The sequence below is a fragment of the Lipotes vexillifer genome, unplaced genomic scaffold (genome assembly GCF_000442215.2).
Source record: "Lipotes vexillifer unplaced genomic scaffold, Lipotes_vexillifer_v1.1 scaffold741, whole genome shotgun sequence".
NCBI lineage: Eukaryota > Metazoa > Chordata > Mammalia > Artiodactyla > Lipotidae > Lipotes > Lipotes vexillifer.
Window position 1 is genome coordinate 671,978 of NW_006796565.1, and position 21,861 is coordinate 693,838.

At 40.2% G+C, this 21,861-nt stretch overlaps 1 protein-coding gene across 2 annotated transcripts in view; it reads right to left on the reverse strand.

The window, feature by feature from the left end:
* ZRANB1 (zinc finger RANBP2-type containing 1) overlaps positions 1–21,861 on the reverse strand; it is a 44,732-nt gene that overhangs the window by 5,107 nt on the left and 17,764 nt on the right. For both annotated transcript variants that reach the window (XM_007468728.1, XM_007468727.1), the window contains 4 exons: positions 18,612–18,799; positions 11,866–12,019; positions 9,597–9,668; positions 7,107–7,305 (listed from right to left, as the gene is read on the reverse strand). In XM_007468728.1, the coding sequence (XP_007468790.1) occupies positions 7,107–7,305; positions 9,597–9,668; positions 11,866–12,019; positions 18,612–18,799 (613 nt within the window). The remainder of the gene's footprint in view (positions 1–7,106; positions 7,306–9,596; positions 9,669–11,865; positions 12,020–18,611; positions 18,800–21,861) is intronic.

The window sequence follows — 21,861 nt, forward strand, 5'->3', positions numbered from 1 at the left end:
TTTCTATGCCAGATAACCATAGGTGTTTTCTTTTTAAATCAGGAAGGTAAGTTTCAATGCCAAATGTTTAAAAATAAAATATGGATATTCCTCTTTTAAAATACCTAAGATACACAGAAATATATTTCAATGCACCAATGACAAAATACATTGTTTTAATAAGTTTGAGGAAAAATATCATGAAACACAGAAAGTTGCTGCAGTTAAGAAATTTCTTGGTTGCTGCCTAGGATCGTTTTATGAATGAGATACCTAAATTTGCCAGAAATCAAATGATGACTTCACTCAAAACTCAAGAAGACTGCAGAAAAAGGGTGTTCAAAAATATATTTTAAAAATAAGCATGTTCACCATACAAAGACCTAAACACTCAAGCTACCTGGCTCACTGAGAACAGACAAGCAAACCAAATCCAGGAATACGAGGCCAAGCGGGACAGCAAGTTTGGCTTTAACATTGACAAGTCAATTCCGGGCTTCCCTGGTGGCACAGTGATTAAGAATCTGCCTGCCAATGCAGGGGACACGGGTTTGAGCCCTGATCCAGGAAGATCCCACATGCCGCAGAGCAACTAAGCCCGTGCACCACAACTACTGAGCCTATGCTCTAGAGCCCGCGTGCCACAACTAATGAAGCCCGTAGCCCCCGCTCGCCACAACTAGAGAATGTCCGCCCGCGAGCAGCAACGAAGACCCAATGCAGCCAAAAATAAATAAATTTATTTTTTAAAAAAGTCAATTCCAGGGCTTCCCTGGTGGCGCAGTGGTTGAGAGTCCGCCTGCCGATGCAGGGGACATGGGTTCGTGCCCTGGTCTGGGAAGATCCCACGTGCCGCGGAGCGGCTGGGCCCGTGAGCCGTGGCCACTGAGCCTGCGCTCTGCAGCGGGAGAGGCCACAACAGTGAGAGGCCCGCGTACCGCAAAAACAAAAAAAAACAACAAAAAACAAACAAACAAAAGTCAATTCCACATTCATGGATGAATTCCACATTCAGTGCAATCTGTATCAAAATCTCAGAGGACTTTTCTGCAGAAGCTAGAACCTAAAATTTATCTAGAAATCCAAAGAATTCAGAATAGCAAAAAGAATCTTGAAAAAAGTAGTACAAAGTTGGAAGACTTATACTCCAGATTTCAAAACCTACCACAATGCTACAATCATCAAGAAAGTCTAATGTCAGCATAAGGACAGACATACACATCAACAGGAAAAAATTGAGAGTCCAGAAATAAACTTTTACTTTTATGGTAAAATACTTTTTGACAAAAGTACCAAGGCATTTGAATGGGGAAAAAAAATAAACAGTACTGGGACAATTGGATATCCATACAAAAGATGATTTTAGATCTTTACCTCACACCTTCAATAAAAATTAGCTCAAAATGGGTCACAGACTTTAAATGTAAAAGCTAAAACTATGAAATTCCTAGGTGAAAACACAGGAATAAAACTTTAAAATTTTAAATTTAAAAACTGTAAACAACTATAATAAATATGCTAAGGGATCTAATGGAAAAAGAGAGCATGCAAGAACAGATGGGCAATGTAAGAAGAGATGGAAATCCTAAGAGCCAAAATGAAATGCTAGAGATCAAAAAAACCAACAGAAATGAAGAACATTTTTGATAGGCTTACAGTGGACTGGATACAGCTAAGCAAAGAACCTCATGAAGATACATCAATACAAACCTCCAAATCTAAAAAGCAAATATAATACATATAGGAAAAAAAAAAGTGAATTTCAAATAACCATGGGACAACTACAAAAGGTATAACATACAAATGTCAATAATAGAGGGAGAAAAAAGAAAGTAACAGAAGAAATATTTGAAACAATAATGACTGAGAATCTCACCAAATTAATGTCAGACACCATACCACAGATCCAGGAAGCTCAGAGAACACCAAGGAAAAATGCCAGAAAAACTACACCTAGGCATATCATATTCAAACAACAGAAAACTAAAGAAAAAAGTCCTCAAAGAAAACAGAGTATAAAAAACACCTACCTGGGACTTCCCTGGTGGTGTAGTGGTTAAGAATCCTCCTGGCAATGCAGGGAACACAAGTTCAAGCCCTGATCCAGGAAGATCCCACATGCCACAGAGCAACTAAGCCTGTGCGCCACAACTACTGAGCCTAAGCTCTAGAGCCCATGAGTCACAACCACTGAGCCCGTGTGCTACAACTACTGAAGCCCGTGTGCCTAGAGTTCGTGCTCCACAACAAGAAAAGCCACTGCAATGAGAAACCTGCACAATGCAATGAAGAGTATCTCCCGCTCGCCACAACTAGAGAAAGCCCACGCACAGCAACCAAGACCCAACGCAGCCAAAAGTAAATAAATAAATAAATTTATTTTTAAAAACCCAAAAAACACCTGCCTATGCAGAAACAAAAGAATTATATCCGACTTCTCAGAAACCATGCAAACGAGAATGAAGTGAAATATTTTAAAAGTTGAGACAAAAAAAAAAAAAACACCAACCTAGAATTCTATATCCTGTGAAATTATCCTTCAAAAGTAAAAGAGAAATAAAGTCTTTCTCAAACAAACAAAAATGGAGGGAATTTGTTGCCAGAGACCCGGTTCACAAGAAATGTTAAAAGAAGTTCTTCAGAAAGAAGGAAAATAACATAGATCAAAAATTTTGATCTACATAAAAAAAGGAAGAGCATTAAGAAATAAATTGAAGATAAAATTAAAACTTTTTATTTTTTATTCTTAATTGATCTAACAGATAATAGTTTATTCAAAATAATAATATATTTGATTATGCATACTTATGTATATATATATATTGTGTGTGTATGCACGCGCGAGAGTGTGTGCAGGTATGCGCTTACGTATGCTTACATATAAGTGAAATGAATGACAATAAAGATACGAGGGACAGGGCTTCCCTGGTGGCGCAGTGGTTGAGAGTCCGCCTGCCAATGCAGGGGACACGGGTTCGTGCCCCGGTCCGGGAGGATCCCACATACCACGGGGTGGCTGGCCCTGTGAGCCATGGCCACTGAGCCTGCATGTCTGGAGCCTGTGCTCCGCAATGGGAGAGGCCACAGCAGTGAGAGGCCCATGTACCGCAAAAAAAAAAAAAAAGATACAAGGGACAGAAAGGAGGAATTAGGATTATTTTGTTATTATGAGGTAATGACACAACCCATGAAGTGGTACAGTTTTATTTGAAAGCGGAGTTGGATTAACTGTAAAAATATACTGCAAACTCTAGGGCAACCACTAATAAAAGTTAAAAAAAGAAGTATAACTGATATGCTAAGAAAGTAGAGGAAATAGAATCATAAAATACTCAACTGAAAACATGAAAGACAGGGGCTTCCCTGGTGGCACAGTGGTTGAAAGTCCGCCTGCCGATGCAGGGGACACGGGTTCGTGCCCCGGGTCCGGGAGGATCCCACATGTCACGGAGCGGCTGGGCCTATGAGCCATGGCCGCTGAGTCTGTGCTCCGCAATGGGACAGGCCACAACAGTGGCTTCCCTAGAGTTTGCAGTATATTTTTACAGCCCGGGTACCGCCAAAAAAAAAAAAAAAAAAAAAAAAAAGAGTGAAAGACAAAAACAGGAACAAAGAACAGGGCAACAAATAGAAAACAGTTACAAACATGGAAGTTATGAATCCAACTATATCAATAATCACTTTGAATGTCAATGATCTAAATGAAATAATGCTGACAACATCAAATGCTGGCAAGGATATGGAGCAACAGGAATTCTCATTCATTGCTGGTGGGAATGCATAACAGTACTGCTACCTTGGAAGATGGATGGGCAGTTTCTCACAAAACTAAACACATACTCTTATTAGATAATCCAGCTATTATGAATTTTGGTGTTTACCCAAAGGAACTGAAAATCTATGAACACACAAAACCCTGCATATGCAAGTTTACAGCAGCTTTATTCATAACTGCCAACACTTGCGAGCAAAGTGTCCTTCAGAGTGGATGAAATGGCTACATCCAGACAGTGACGTACTTTTCAGCGTTACAGAGAAACGCGCTAATATCTAAGCCACGAAAGAAACGCGCTATATCTAAGCCAAGAAAAAAGAGAGGAGCCCTAAATGCACATTACGAAGTGAAAGCAGCTGATCTGAAATGGCTACATATTATATGACTCCAACCACATGACAGTGTGGAAAAGGCAAAAACAACAGAGACAGTAAAAAGACCAGTGGCTGCCAGAGTTAGGCAGGAGGAAAGGATGCACTGGCAGAGCACAGAGGATTTTGGGGCATTGAAAATACTCTCTCTGACACTATAATTGTAATCCTCTGTTCAATACTATCAATATAATGGTGGACACATGTCATTACACATTTGTCCAAAATCCCAGAACGTATACTAAGATAAACCCTAATGTGAACTATGGACCTTCAGTGATAAGAATATTGTCAGTGTCGGTTCATCACTTGTCACAAACATACCACTTTGTGGGGGATGTTCGTAATGGGCAGTTATGTGTGGGGGGACATGGCAAACAACGGTGCCTTCCTTTCCATTGTGCTGTGAACTAAAACTGCTCTCAACAAATTAAGGTCTAAAAATGTATATAGAGAGGCACAATAATAAGTTATCCAAAGATGATATTTCTAAAAGAACTGATTTTTCACCGATTTTTCCCCCTATTTATATTAACTACTCCCATTTGGCTCTCTATTTGGATTGACATGTCAATCAAAGGTAAGTACAATATTCCATCTTGAGCACTTGAGCCGGATCAAATCATAGGCACCCAACAGAAGAGCACAACTACCACCACAAAAAAAATGTCCTATCTTTAAGTGATAGGAGGAAGGGCTTAAATAAAAGAAAATTACTTTCTCAGTTCTCATTTAGATATTTTATGACTTAAAAAAAGTCTCATCCCACCTGATTTGGATTATGAGCAAAGGAAACCCTAGCAAAAAGCTGATTTAAAAGGAGACTGCACAAGTGATATACTGGCTGCTCCTCTGCTGACCTAGGACAGGGCCCTCTCATTCTACCTTCTAATAGTCATATTAAGAGCCCAGTCAACAAACTTGTCACAACTCAAAACAGTCAACAATTTAATCATTATTCAGTAAGGCTAATATATTTGACCCACATCACTGATGCCTTGAATCTACGGCAACAATGCTTCCTCTCTCCCCATTTGATAAGCTTCATCCCCTCTCCACCCCAAGATAGTGAAAAGCATGTCTATGTGATCACTACAATCCTTGCAGCTTCCTATGCCTTAACTGTAAAACATCAGGTGAAGACCCTGTATGGCAGGGATTGCAGGAGGTGGCACCAAGGCACTCTTTATTTTAGAAAGCCTGTTCATACGCCAGCGAAGCATCCTTTTAGAACCAAGGCCTCCACTACCGAACGATCTGCTACAACAGCACTTACGAGTGGCTGCACTCATACAACCTAGGTCCTTCTCACTCTCAATAGCCATCTAGCCCATTTTCTACCTCAGATTACGGCAATCTTTTTTTTTTTCTCCCTACTTTCACATTAGACTTTTGAGACTTCAAATGACTCAAAACCAGAATTTCAGTCCTAATACAAATATAAGTGACAACTCCAATCCAGAAGATCACCCACTGCCAGCTTTGAGAAACAGGTAGCATAAAGTTCCCAAACTATTAATAGCCACCAATGTCTTTTTCTTTTTAAAGCCCTGGCAGCTAGGAAAAGTAGATATCACCTGCTGAAATTTACAGTACACTTTCAACCTCATAACAGGGTCAGAATATTACTGTCAGAGGAAAGGCTAGAGCTGCCTTTTAAAAAGGACTTGTAAAATGGTAGACTTACCAAGGTCCAGATCTAGTTTCCAGGCTGAGCAGCTAGACCTCATCCACACCCAGAGGACAGATCTATCTTGCCAAGGGCAGAGTCACATTAACTAAACCTACAAGGCAAACCTGTAAAACCACAATATCCAAAACGACTCTCATCCTCTGACTCTCATCCTCTCGGTGTGGGCAGGCCCACACAAACAGCCAAATCATCATTAGGATGTTGTTTGATGAGCACGTAATCCAATCTAGAGGTCAAACAGACTGAACATTTAATGACATCAGGCTTACCTGGCCTGATGAATCCGCATCACAAAAGGAATGGTATTGCCCACACTACCAGATCAATCCAGAGCAATCACCCTCCACTAAAAGGCACAAAGTCCTCTCCCCTGGACAAGGGCCGAATGTCTAAACCATCAGTTCTGAATGACACATTCTTTCTTTAGCTAACCAATCAGGTTACCATCTGAATTTACAGTTCAAGACTAGTCATATACTTGATTGACTATTGGATGTTTTTAAAATAAAGGATATTTTTGAGACAAGCTGACAGTGTGATTTGGACAGTATGCTAGATAACTGAGTCAATGTTGATTTTCTTAGATGTGGTAATGAGGATGTGGCTGGGTAGGAGAATATCCTTGTTCTTAAAAGATGCATGCTGAAATACTGAAGGGTAAAGCACCAGGATGCCTAAAACTAACTGGCAAAGGGGAGTGTTTAGGTACACAGAGATGGAGCACCTGTGGCAAAATGTTAACAATTAACAACTGGCCAATCCAATGAAGGAAATGCTGGGGTCCCTTGCACTGATTTTTTTTTTTCTGTGGATTTGAAAATTTGCAAAATAAAACATGGTCTTAAGACTACCTGTCTCAGGAAGAAAAACTCGTAATACACAAGCAATATAATCTCTTAAAGTTGAACAGAAATACGAAAGCAAAGCTACTTTAAAATACGAGCACCGGAGCTGTGACCAAGACACGAAAAACAGTGTACATGTAGTTTAAAATTTTCCACTAGCCACACACTAAAAAAAACAAACAGGCGAAACCAAAAAATAAAATATGAGCAAAGACCTTTCTGTATTTAAGACCACCACTCCAACTTCAAATGTTTCTATTTTAAAGCTTAGCAAAAAGATATGAAAACCACTGAGATGTTCAAAGTGTCTTAGTGCCGAAAACCAAAGTTTTCTCCCCCTAGCTTCCACAGAAAATATAACAGACAAAAAGTATCCCACCACTGTAAGGAAATGATTCAGCCAGTGCACTCCTGGATTTAAAAAGGCAAGGATGTCAGCTCACCAATGTGAACAGTCATGTAGGCTGTCATGCAGGGCTTTCCGAAGCACCGAGTCCTTGTCATAAATGCCCCAGGTAGCTTGTAGTACTGAATCAAGTAAGCAGTCTCCTGCAGTCCGGTTCCAAAGTGCATACAGTCGACTGTCCAAACGTGTAGCCAATTCCAAGGACCAGTTTATAATTGGAGATTCTTCTTCTAACTCTATATGAAGAATTTAAATAACATGTTCATATAAAACATTAATAAAGGAAATTGAAGATGATTCAAAGAAATGGGAAGATATCCCATGCTCTTGGATTGGAAGAATTAATATTGTTAAAATGGCCACACTACCCAAAGCAATCTACAGATTTAACACAATCCCTATGAAATTACCCATGACATTTTTCACAGAACTAAAACAAATAATCCTAAAATTTACATGGAACCATAAAAGACCCAGGATTGCCAAAGTAATCCTGAGGAAAAAGAATAAAGCAGGAGGTCTAAACTTCCCAAACTTCAGACAATTACTACAGTAATCAAAACAGCATGGTATTGGCACAAAAACAGACATATGGATCAATGGAACAGAACAGAAAGTCCAGAAATAAACCCACACACCTATAGTCAATTAATCTTCAACAAAGGAGGCAAGAACATACAACAGGAAAAAGACAGTCTCTTCAGCAAGTAGTGTTGGGAAAGTTGGACACATGCATGTAATAAAGTTAGAACACACTCTCACACAACACAAAAATAAACTCAAAATGACTTAAAAGACTCAAATACAAGACATCGCACCATAAAACTTCTAGAAAAGGACGCAGGCAAAACATTCTCTGATATAAATCGTACCATTTTTTTCCTTAGGTCAGTCTCCCAAAGCAATAGAAATAAAAACAAAAATAAACAAATGGGACCTAATCAAATTTACAAGCTTTTACACAGCAAAGGAAACCATAAACAAAACAAAAAAACAACCTGTGGAATGGGAGAAAATATTTGCAAACGATTTGACTGACAAGGGCTTAATTTCCAAAATATACAAACAGCTCATACAACTCAAAAAGAAAAAAACAAACAACCCAATTGAAAAATGGGTAGAAGACCTAAACAGACATTTCACCAGACATACGCATGGCCAACAGGCACATGAAAAGGTGCTCAACATCACTAATTACTGGAGAAATGCAAATCAAAACTAGAATGAGATACCACCTCACACTGGTCAGAGTGGCCATTATTAAAAAGTCTACAAATAACAAATGCTGGAGAGGGTGTGGAGAAAAGGGAACCCTCCTATACTGTTGGTGGAAATGTAAGCTAGTACAGCCATTATGGAAAACAGTATGGAGATTCCTCAAAAAACTAAAAATAGAGTTGCCATATGATCCAGCAATTCCACTCCTGGACACATATCCAGACAAAACTATAATTCAAAAAGATAAATGCTCCCCTATGTTCAAAGCAGCACTACTCACAACAGCCAAGACATGGAAACAACCTAAATGTCCATCAACAGATGAATGGATAAAAAGATGTGGTACAATGGAATATTACTCAGCCATAAAAAAGAATGAAATAATGTCATTTGCAGCAACATGGATGGGCCTAGAGATTATCATACTAAGTGAAGTAGGTCAGAAAGAGAAAGACAAATACCATATGATATCACTTATATGTGGAATCTAAAATACGACACAAATCAACTTATCTACGAAACAGAAACAGACTCACAGACATAGATAACAGACTTGTGGTTGCTAATGGGGAAGGGGGGTGGGAGTTTGGGGTAAGCAGATGCAAACTAGTATATACAGGATGGATAGATAACAAGGTCCTACTGTATAGCACAGGGAACTATATTCAATATCCTGTGATAAACCATAATGGAAAAGAACATAAAAAAGAATGTATGTATAACTGAATCACTTTGTTGTACAGCAGAAATTAACACAATATTGTAAATCAACTATACTTCAATATAAATAAGTAAATAAATAAATAAAATGTTCATTTTCATGCTTCTGCAATTAAGAAATATTCAGTGGAAGAACCTATTCTCTAGAAGTTAATAGATTTAGTATGTAATTTACTAATAAACACCTAAATAATTCTGATCAATTGAAATATAAACCTTTGAGTAGTTGAAACACCTTAAGGCTCTAGAATAATCGCCTTAAGGCTCTAGAATAATTTACTCCATTTTTAAATTCTTCATGATTTATTTTCTAAAAAATTTTAATATGAAAATATACTCATTCTAGAATAGGAAACAGAAAACCAAGGTTCAAAAATGTTTATACCTTTATTCACTCTACCACAGTTAAGAGCTATGAATGAGCACTTCTAACAGCACAATACAACACTGTTCTTAAGGACTTTACATTTTCAATTTAAAGTAGAAATAAACTATGTTGACCATACACCAAACTATTCCAAAGCTTACAAAGCAAAAAGTTTACTGAAATCAATAAAAGATAAATTATACTCATTAATTCCATGCTTACCTTTTTGAACATCTCTATCAAGCACCTCATCAAATAATTTTTCTTGGACTGTTGGAGGCAAGTCTTCAATATCTACAAAGAAAAACCAGATTTAAAAAATCTTTATATGTCTCATAACTGAAAAAATTTGATGCCAGCATCTAACAGTAACTTCCTCTAAAATAACTCCCTTTCCACCGAAGGCTGTCGAATAGCTTCTTTTAAAAAACATGCATGTATCTCGTGTGTGTGTGTGTGTGTGTGTGTGTGTGTGTGTGTATGAGGTGTAAAATATTTCCTTTCTGTACTTCATTATCAAAACTGTGATCTATCTACAAACAATAAAAAGAAAATCATTTGGACCAGTAATTATATATAGCTATTATCAAAACAACAAGAGATAACAAATGTTGATGAGAACGTGGAGAAAAGGGAACCCTTGTGCACCAGTGGTGGGAATGCAAACTCGTGCAGTCACTATGGAAAACAGTATGAAGTATCCTCAAAAACTTAAAACTATCATATGACCCAGCAATCTCACTTCTGGGTACACAGCCAAAGGATATGACAACAGGGTATCGAAAAGGTATTTGTACCCATGTTGGTTGCAGCATTACTCGCAACAGCCAAAATATGAAAACAACCTAAGTGTCTATCAATAGGTGAATAAATAAAGTAGATGTGATATATCTATACAATGCAGTATTATTAAGCCATGAGAAAGAAGAAAATCATGCCATTTGCAACATACAGAAGGACCTTGGAGACATTATGCTAAGTGAAATAAGCTCAACAGAGAAAGACCAATATTGTATGGTATTACTTACATATGGGATCTTAAAAAAAAAAAGTCAAACTCATAGAAACAGAGAGTAGAAAAGCAGCTGCCAGGGGCAAGGCAGGAAGGGATAGGGAGAAATTGCTAAAAGAGTACAAATGATAAACCATAAAATGAAGACAGCTAGGATTAAATGCAAAACATAGTAACAATAGTCAGTAACACTGTATTGTACAAATGAAATTCACTAAGAGAACAAAACTTAATGTTCTCACCCAAAATATAAATAGATAAATAAATGTGAGGTGATGAATGTGTTAATTAACTAGATGGGGGGAATCTAGTTAATTAACAGTTAACTTTCACAATGTATGTATAAATCAAATCACCACAAAGTACATTTTAAATATTTTACAATTTCCTATGTCAATTATAATTTAATAAAGTTGAAACAAAAGAAAAAAGAACAAAGCTATCTAATATTCAAGTTAAAATAACAATAACAACAACAAACAAACAAATTTTTGTCTGTTCTCTTTCCCCCACACTCAACCTCTGCTCAGGACTGTTATTTTCAGATTTTAGAATCTCCTTATACAAGTTACTGAGCCATTCACTTTGGCACGCAGATTTCTGTTTTCCTCACCTTCTCAAATTCTCTATGCTCCCTGTTCAGTTTACTAATTGAGTAGTCTAGAGTAAGAAGCATTACCCTTACAAAAATGTTTTAACCTTAGAACTATTTTCAACTTAAAATCTAATCATCACTTGAAGTACTAAGTTTAAATATACAGAGTGCATTTCAAATGAAATTTGTCTGATTTTTAAAAGCTTAGTTGTTATTTTCTACCATTTTGTAAATACCTCTGTTCATATCTCAATATAAAAAAAAGCTCAAAACACTCAAAACCAAAATATAAGTTTTATTTAGAACCTTTTGGTGTTTACTGCATTTATTCAATGCCAACTGACAAAAAACAGCCTGGAAGACATTTCCACTTGTCATGGAACTGAAAAATAGAAAGTTGCTTCACCAATATAGTAGAAATTAACGTAGTAAGTGAAGAAAGTAATGACACTTTCAAAAGAATGCCAGTATCTTTGACTCAAATAACTTGACTCTACCCATCAAAAACCCATGTTCTGATCTTATCTCCTAATATCAGGTAACCAATAGTTATCTATGAAAAGAAAAAGAAAAAAAAGCAGACTGATAATATCCTAAAATAAAAACAAAGAGAAAAATAAATGGATAAAACAGACTTTTTAAAATATCTAAGGCCCACAAAGAAGTCACTTATTATCAGCTGCTGTCTTCCTGTCAGCTCTAAGGCATTAGTTTATAAATGGCCCCTGTACTGGTCACTTCCAGTAAAACAGGGTAATCAAGTAATTTAAGATCCACATATAGTAGCTAAGTTATCTGTTTTCTAACAGAAACATTTTCATTCAGGCATTTAAAAATTGTAATATAAAGTTGAAATTTATTTTCACACAGAGATTTGGAGTTACCTGCTGGCAACGTAAATGTTACAAGGTCAGTTAGGAAATAGCAAGCAAAATCCCCCTTTCTCTGATGAAGAGAGGCAGCTATCTCACGCCGGATTTGCTCCGTCAGTTCAGGACACACCATTGCTGGAATACACTTTGCGGCTTGTTGAGACACCTTAAATACAAAAGAAACTTTCCTCTACATCTCATTTATCATCAGTGGAAGCAGAAAACAATAGTGTATAAAAGAAATTACCAAAATTTCCCAGTAACTCAAGGTGTTTTTGTTTTAAATATATGAGGTACTGGGTGTTATTTCCTCAATAGTATAAGTATATATCAGTACAACTTCCCTGGAAAACAGTGATAAAAATGCTTTACCCTCTCAACTCAGTAGTTCTACTTTCTAGTGGAGTTTATCCCAAGGAAATACACAAAGATGCATATAAAAATTTATGTAAAATGAAGTTGTTCACAAACATTCATCATAGGAGGGGGAGGGAGGACAAAAAACAAAGTAAGAATAACCATCATGCCCCTAATAAAAACATTCTTATTAAAAAACAGGGAATTCTAGCTCACGGAGAAAGAGGAAAGTACAAACACTCTTCTGCTCTGTTAAGAATATTTCAAGTACTTTGACTTAGAGTAAAGAAAAGCATGATTTTTTTAAATAAATTTATTTATTTTTAGTTATTTTTGGTTGTGTTGGGTCTTCATTGCTATGCGCGGGCTTTCTCTAGTTGCGGCGAACGGGGGCTACTCTTCATTGCAGTGCGCGGGCTTCTCATTGCAGTGGCTTCTCTTGTTGCGGAGCACGGGCTCTAGGCACGCGGGCTTCAGTAGCGCGGGATCTAGAGCACAGGTTCAGCACTATAAGGATGCGGCCCCAGAATATGTATTTTCAACCACCTCCCGAGTGATTTTTTTTTTTGGCTGTGTTGGGTCTTGCTGCCCGCAGGCTTTCTCTAGTTGCAGTGAGAGGGGGCTACTCTTTGTGTGGTGCGCGGGCTTCTCATTGTGGTGGCTTCTCTTGTTGAGGAGCACAGGCTCTAGGCACGTGGGCTCAGTAGTTGCAGCACATGGGCCCTAGAGCACAGGCTCAGTAGTTGTTGCTCATGGGCTCTAGAGCACTCAGTAGTTGTGGAGCATGGGCTTAGTTGCTCCACGGCATGTGGGATCTCCCTGGACCAGGGATCAAACCCATGTCCCCTGCACTGGCAGGCGGATTCCCAACCTTTAAAGGGTTAGTTCCCAATGACTTCAAATCCCTCCCCACTTGTTACAATTCTGATTTTTTTTTTTTTCTGTTTTTTGGCCGCACCACACAGCATGCGGGATCTTAGTTCCCTGACCAGGGATCAAACCCGCACCCCCTGCTGTGGAAGCACGGCATCTTAACCACTGGACCGCCAGGGAAGTCCCTATAATTCTTAATTTTTTTTTGCGGTACGCGGGCCTCTCACTGTTGTGGCCTCTCCCGTTGCGGAGCACAGGCTCCGGACACGCAGGCTCAGCGGCCATGGCTCACGGGCCTAGCCGCCCTGCAGCATGTGAGATCTTCCCGGACCGGGGCACGAACCCATGTCCCCTGCATCGGCAGGCGGACTCTCAACCACTGCGCCACCAGGGAAGCCCAATTCTTAATTTCTTAAAAAAGCATCTGGCTTCTCCGAGTGTAAAACAGACAACAAATCTCTGCAGTAGTACAATTCGACGGGAATGAAATCTGAGCACCGGTGTAGTGAGCACTACCACAGAGAACCCCTAAACAAGGAGGTGGCTAGAACTTTCCTGTCCTTTTTAAATGATGAATAACAACAAACGATGAAAAGACATTATCTTACATTTAACTTGTACTCCTTTTGCGGAGCTCAAGAAATCTATATACAGAGAATTCTGAAATCCAAGGTATCTGCTAAAGAGGAAATGAGTCTGGTAGGACCCTGAGCGAACCAGTTAGCTCTGTTCTCTGCTGTCACTACAGATGCAGCCACTAACCTGGACGACCTTCCTGAATGCAGACTTCCAGTCACAAGTGGGGCTTGGAGCAGCAGATCTTCCAACAAGCCACACAAAGAATAAGTTTTACTGATAATGTCATCTACATAACACACGTGGACAGCTTAATTGTTAATTACTATTAAGGTAAGTAAACAGTATTTCAAAAACCCTGCATACCCAACGCAACCATTAGACATCCTATTCTGAAAACTATACAAAAACTCAATTCTCCTAAACTTTACTAGCCAGGATTACCAGTAACAATGAAATTGTCACCACATCTTATCTCCATGAGCCCAATCTAAGCAACACTAAAACTGTGGAAAACCAAATATTAAATATTTTTAGAATATAATGGACTATTTCTCAAGTCAAAGCATTAAAATGCATCTCAAAAGTAAATTCAAAAATAGCTTATCCCAATGTGCTAACCCCCGGCCCCTTTCCAAAATCCTGGGAAGATTTTTTTCAAAAACAACTTGGACTGAAACCTGAATACTGCAAACACCTCAAGAGAAACCTTACAGCTGGTGATTGGCCTCTAAGCTTCCTTCTCCCGCCACCATCCTTAAGCATATGTCCCTGAGGCCTGCCTCTCATCTTCTAGCCCAGGGGTCCCCAACCCCCGGGCCATGGACTGGTACCAGTCTACGGCCTGTTAGGAACCGGGCTGCACAGCAGGAGGTGAGCAGCGAGCGAGCCATGCTTCACCTGTCGCCCCCATCGTTCTCATTACCGCCTGAACCATCCCCCACTCCCGCCTCCCCTCCCCACCGTCTGTGGAAAAACTGTCTTCAACGAAACTGGTCCCTGATGCCAAAAAGGTTGGGGACCGCTGTTCTAGCCTCTCCAACCTCATGAGTCTCAACCATCTCCTTAGGCTACTGGTTAACCTAGGGTCCATGAACTTGGGAAGGGACCATGAATTAGAATAGGAATTACAATTAAATTTAAATCCTTCATTTTCACTAACCTCTTGCCTACATTTAAAATGCATTTTCTTTTCTTTCTTTTTTTTTTTGCTGTACACGGGCCTCTCACTGTTGTGGCCTCTCCCGTTGCTCCGGACGCGCAGGCTCAGCGGCCATGGCTCACGGGCCCAGCTGCTCCGCGGCACGTGGGATCTTCCCAGACCGGGGCATGAACCCGTGTCCCCTGCATCGGCAGGCAGATTCTCAACCACTGCGCCACCAGGGAAGCCCTAAAATGCATTTTCTTTACATCACATATATTTAATATTCTGATAACTACTTTAATATAAATGATTTCCTTTGTAATCCTATTTTTTATTTTATACATTTAAAAACAGTATTTTGAGAAGAAGTCCATAGGTTCCACCAGACTATAAACAGCATCCATTATCTAAAATCCAATTAAACCCCCTAGCCCAGACACATATTCCCAAAATATAATGTTCTCCTGTTCCCATCACAAAAGTACTTGGCTCTGTGCCCTGTCTGCAGACACATCCCTTAGTCCAGACTCATACTCTCCCCCTTCCAGTCTCCCTACTGGCCCCTTCAGTTCTGTCCTGTAGAGTGCCTACTCCATTGAGACTAAATTCCATCACTGATTTTGTTCTTCCCCTAGAACAAGCCTCCTTTCCACCTCCCCCATCTTGTACCAGGGTGGTCTCTGTGTACCACAGAATATAGCAAAAATTATAGTATATCACTTCCTACATTAGGTTATATAGAAAAGACACTACAGTTTCTGCTTGAATCATTCTCTCATGCTCTCTCCCTCTCTTGGATCACTTGCTCTAGGTGAAACCAGCTACCACATCACAAGCAGCCCTACTGAGGGGCCCACGTAACAAGGATTTGAAGCCTCCTGCCAACAACCAGGTGAGTGTACTTGGAACCAGATCCTCTAGTCCCCGTAGAGCCCCTGGCAGTTTGTAACCGCATGAGACCTTGAGCCAAAATCATTCAGCTAAGCTGCTCCTGGACTCCTTACTCTCAGAAACTGTGATAACAAGTGTTTGCTGTCTTAAGTTGCTAAGTTTTGCGGGGATTTGTTACACAGCAGTAAATAATAAACACACTGGGGTTCTACCGTCTTCCTGCTGTTAGTCCCCAGAATGCTCTTAGGAGGCCAGTAACTTACACCAGTCCCTCCAGAACCTTCACATAGTCCTCTACCAGCCTGAGAGAAACCTATGTATCCCCTAAAGACTTGAGCCTTGGTTCACAGCTGCCTTCTCTCTCCTGTCTCCAGCCACCACCAGCAACTATAACTCCACGTGCCGGCCCTTCCAGTACACAGCTGGGCATCACAACACGAATGCAGCCAGACCTCAGATACCACAGGAACTACTTACTGTTCCACCCCACGTTCCAGAACTCTGGTCTCTCTAATCACACAGCTGCTTTTCAAACAGTCCCCTTCTCCCTTATCCTCAATAAGCCTGCCCTTTGTTTTCAGCATGGCTGTCTCTCAAGCCCTCCTTTGCTCTATCAGGTGCCCCTGGTTACACTGGACTCTTACCAAACTAAACACATGGCTAGCCATCTCAATCATGCTTTCATCTAACGTTCATATTTATTAATCCCCTCACCCCATGCTTTGTACATAAATGTTCCCAGATACTGGCGAACTTAAATGTGCAAGCAAGCATACACAGGAGTATACTGACCAAATTGGATTTGAATCCACAACTGATCTAACTCTCTGCACTTTTACCCTATTTCTCTTATCATTAAAAAAAAAATTACCTGGGGATTTCCCTGGTGGTCCAATGGGTGAGACTCCACACTCCCAAGGCAGGGGGCCTGGGTTTGATCCCTGGTCAGGGAACTATATCCCACATGCATGCTGCAACTAACAGTCCGTGTGCCGCAACTAAGAGTCTGCATGCCGCAACTAAGAGTCTGCATGCCGCAACTAAGAGTCTGCATGCCACAACTAAAAAGTCCACATGCTGCAACTAAGATCCTGCATGCCACAACTAAAGATCCCACATGCCACAACTAAAGATCCTGCATGCTGCAACTAAAGATCCCACGTGCCGCAAATAAGATGTGGAGCTGCATAAATAAATGAACAAATACTTTTTAAAAAAATTACCTGGATAATATAGTCACATCCTAATTCATTTGCAACCTCTGTCATTTGTAACAGGTACCTAGTTATTTAATCCAGAAACCCCAGAATCAACTCTGACCCCTAACTCACCATTACTCCCCATGGCCAATCTATCCACGTAGTTCTGCCTACATCACCAGCATCTCTCTCAAACTAGCCCACTTCTTCCTTTTGCTGTTGCCACTACTGCCCCAGCAGAGTTCCTGCCAGCATCACTGCCGTGTCCTGCTACCAGGCTTGCCCCTCTCTAAAGTGAGCAGCCGGGCATCCCTGGTGGCACAGTGGTTGAGAGTCCACCTGCCGATGCAGGGGACACGGGTTCGTGCCCCGGTCCAGGAAGATCCCACATGCTGCGGAGCGGCTGGGCCCATGAGCCATGGCCACTGAGCCTGCGCGTCCGGAGCCTGTGCTCCGCAACGGGAGAGGCCACAACAGTGAGAGGCCCGCATACCACAAAAAATAAAATAAAAAATAAAAAAATTAAAGTGAGCAGCCAAAACACAGTCTGATCTTGTCACTCCCCTGCCCCTCTACCTAACCCTTTTTAAAGGCTTATTCTGCCCTCAGAATAATTTTCAAATTCTTTGGCCTAGAAGATCCTTCACACTGCGTCCCCCACTTGCCTCTCACTTCCCCTTCGCCATCACATCCCTGCTGAGCTACCTGCGAGTTCCAAATTTGCCACAAATACCACCGCCCTTGCCTCTGAATAAAATGTTTCCTCAACTCCCTTCTCTCCACCTACTGTTTGAGGCTAATTCCTCCTACTCCTTCCTTCATTTTACTCTGAGCTAAAATGTTACCTGCTACAGGTAAGAAGGTAAGATACCTCAAAACACTTTCTCAAGCACTCTCCACAGCACCTGGCATTTACATCTCTGAAACTGCACTCTGGGGATTTCCCTGGTGGTGCAGTGGTTAAGAATCTGCCTTCCAATCCAGGGGACACAGATTCAAGCCCTGGTCCGGGAAGATCCTACATGCCGCAGAGCAACTAAGCCCATGCGCCATAACTATTGAGCCTACGCTCTAGAGCCCGCGAACCACAGCTACTGAGCCTGTGTGCCACAACTACTGAAGCCCGCATGCCTAGAGTCCGTGCTCCGCAGCAAGAGAAACCACCGCAACAAGAAGCCCGCACACCACACGAAGAGGAGTCCCCGCTCACCACAACTAGAGAAAGCCCGCTCGCAGCAACGAAGACCCGAGGGAGAGGGGGAGAGGGGGAGAGGGGGAGAAAGAAAAAGGTAGAGAAAGAGAGAAAGAAAGAAAAATTTTTTTGGAAAAAACAAAACTTGCACTCTCTATAGAATAACCGTACCTGGAGATTCACTGAAGGAAGAGCCAATGTCTTCACAATTATACCCCTTTTATGCACAGTGCCTGGCACATAGTAGGTACTCAATAAATGTTAGTTGAATGACAGGTACATTCCAGTTTTTTTTAAGTCAAACATATGACTCAAATATTGTAGCAAAATGTCCTGTTTTAAAAACACATATCCTTAAAAATTATTTACTTCTGTTGAAGTCTAAGTTTAATGTCATTTTTAAAAGAAGACAGAAGACTGAATCTAAAACATTTAAGAACTGAGAAACATTATAACATCAAAAATGAAAACTAAAGAACACATTTCCTTCATATAAAAGAATGTTTTATCAAAATGTCACACTCACCTCTGTAAGCAATATTGCTAGCATATCCTGCCTCTGAAAACGTATAGCCAGATGTACCAGAGTATAGCCAACATCGAAAGCCGAAGGACGGGTCAGCAAGCGCACTTCATCTGCAGTGAGCTGACGGGCAATGTCCCCTCCTGATGATTTGTATGCTTCTATAGCAGCTAAATCACCTTCTACAACCCCTAAAACAAGCATCAAGACAGAAAAAAGTTCAATTTTATTTTTCTTCAAAAAGCATAAACCTGTAGCATTCACTCTAAACTCTGATTCTCTGTGCTTCCTGGATTCCGGGGCATCATTTAAATGTCCTATAGAATGTAAGAAAAATTGGGCTTCCCTGGTGGTGCAGTGGTTGAGAGTCCGCCTGCCAATGCAGGGGACATGAGTTCGTGCCCCGGTCCGGGAGGATCCCACATGCCGGGGAGCGGCTGGGCCCGTGAGCCATGGCCACTGAGCCTGCGCGTCCGGAGCCTGTGCTCCGCAAGGGGAGAGGCCACAACAGTGAGAGACCCGCGTACCGCAAAAAAAAAAAAAGAATATAAGGAAAATTATAGTGTATTCCTTTCCTTTTCATTTCCTTCCAGAATTAGAACTGCCTAGTTAGGCACTTACCATCACATTAGTGCTGGTTCCATGCTCTGGTAATGTTTAGAGAAATTATTAGAATATATTAATTGGATCAAAGATCAACAATCTAGTGTGAGTAACTAGACTTCACAAAAGACACTAAGTTCCTGTTCTGGTCCTGGCTCTGCAGAAACCAAGGAGACAGGGATGTGCTTCCCGTTGGTGTTGGGCTGCTTTTGCCCTTTATTCTGCCTTTCTTTTTTTTTTTTTTGGCGCACTGGGCAGCTTTGCGGGATCTTAGCTCCCGGACCAGGGATCAAACCCAGGCCCACAGCAGTGAAAGCACCAAGTCCTAACCACTGGACTGCCAGGGAATTCCCTATGCTGCATTTTTAAAGCTGGATCAAAACAAATGCTGAGCCTTCCACACTACTGTTTTTGTTAGCTTGGAGACGATTTAGAGCAGTCAAAACCATTTTTAATGTAAGTAAAAGTTAGCAATATTTTGACTTCAGAATTTCTCTTAGCCAAGTCTTCCTTACACCCATTAAGAATTATTAATACAGTAAAACTTGAGCTAGATGATTCTGAACAGAAACAGGCTAAAATAAAACACTATAAACCAGTTGGGGAGTAGAGATACAAAACAAGTATCCATTTTTCCAAATCTATAAAGAACTTTCCATTCCCACTGAACCATGCTATTATTCTTAACACAAATTAATGTTAGGTAATGACAAAAATCCTATTTACTAAGCAGTACAGTACATCTATGGATAATAAATAGCCTTGGCAAAAACTGAAGGTGTAGGTTAGCTTCAAATTTACCACAAATAGTATTAAACACACACACACACACACACACAAGACTGTAGGACTAAATAACTTTGTTTCCTAAATTACATCAAGAAAAATTTGTTACATAAAATGCTACTACTAGCTAGAAATATTCCTGGGTACTTTAAAAAAAGCATTTTAAACTGCTATCTTGAATTAGGAATTAGATAAATAAGACCTATTCCTTAGATTATTACAGATTGGTACAATGCAACAAGTTCCCCTGTTATTAAAAATAACAAAGCTTTAAAATGATAATTTCCACATTCACCAAATGGCCATGACACATAAAGCAATATGCTGGGCACTGTGAGAAACATAAAGACAGTAAAAACATGATTCCCACACTCAAAACAGTCCTTCATCACATTTGTGAGCCATAAAAAGCCAGCTTCCAAGTGTTCCAACTCTGGGATCAAAGATCCCTTCTGCAAAACTAGATCCTCTCGCCAGAAAAATGACCCCCTCCCCCTGAAACATATATTTTTCAGGTTAACAATCCATGATTTCAAATGAGAGTACCTTACAGAAATTTTTATTTTCACAGCAACGTAGGTTAATACATTCCTCAATATAAACACCTAAGGACAGCTATAGCCCCCACTGCGATACATAAAGGCCTTCAACATACCCTTACAAGGCTTAGTGCCCTGGAGAAATCATCAAGGCTAAAATGTAATATAGTTGGCATGAGACATGGGTAGGTGAACCTTCTCAAAAGGGCAAACCTGACGAACAGACACACAAATCTAAAATCTGCGTAACTTGTTTCAATGAACAGATGAGAGTAATTTAGTAGCGCTCATAACTTTTTGAATAATTTAATGCCGTACATTTTTTTCAAACTGAACATGCCCTACTCCATTTCCTTTCGTGTGTATATATTTCCTTATGAAGGCAACTACTGTTCACTTCAGTTCTATCAAAACTATTAATAACTATTTCTAGGTGTGTGCAGTATCACCACACCTTTTACAGTTTTTAGCTTCAACCTAAAAATATATATTTAGGGCTTCCCTGGTGGCGCAGTGCTTGAGAGTCCGCCTGCCGTTGCAGGAGACGCGGGTTCGTGCCCCGTTTCGGGAGGATCCCACATGCCGCGGAGCGCTGGGCCCGTGAGCCGTGGCCGCTGAGCCTGCGCGTCCGGAGCCTGTGCTCCGCAAATGGGAGAGGCCACAACAGTGAGAGGCCCGCATAACGCAAGAAAAATAAAAATAAAAAAAAAAAATAAATAAAAATAAAAATATATATTTATAAAATTTCTTTGTATGATGTAAGAAATGTTCTAGGCACTTCCAAAAGCAACACAAGGACCAAAAAGTCTGATTTACCTGAAAAGATAAAGAGGAAGACCTGCACAGTACATGTATATGCGTGTGTGTGTGTGTGTGTGTGTGTGTGTAAATACACACATATATTTTTTTGTTTCCCAAAGACAAAGATGAAGTAATCTAAAGGTAAACGTCAACTAACTTTGTTCTTTTGGTTGGAGGGAGGGGAGATCTTTTAAATCAGTGTCTTCACTATTTTTAGCTAACTCATCAAATAACTGATGTCTGAAAGAATCTCATCTTAGAAATACTTGCTTAAGAATTCATTTCCTCTCTAATGTTTCTGAAGGATTTCTGTAATTAGAAACTAATTAGCTAGCCGAAGGTGGGGAGGATTACAGACCAAACAGCACAACAAAGTCAGCAACTGTGCTTTGGAGTTATGATTTATAGTCTGCCTTCAAACTAAACGTTTTTAATGAAAACAGAACTTCAAATAATGAACTGCATGGTACGTGAATTGTATCTCAATAAAGCTGACATACAAACACAAAAACTGGACTTCTATT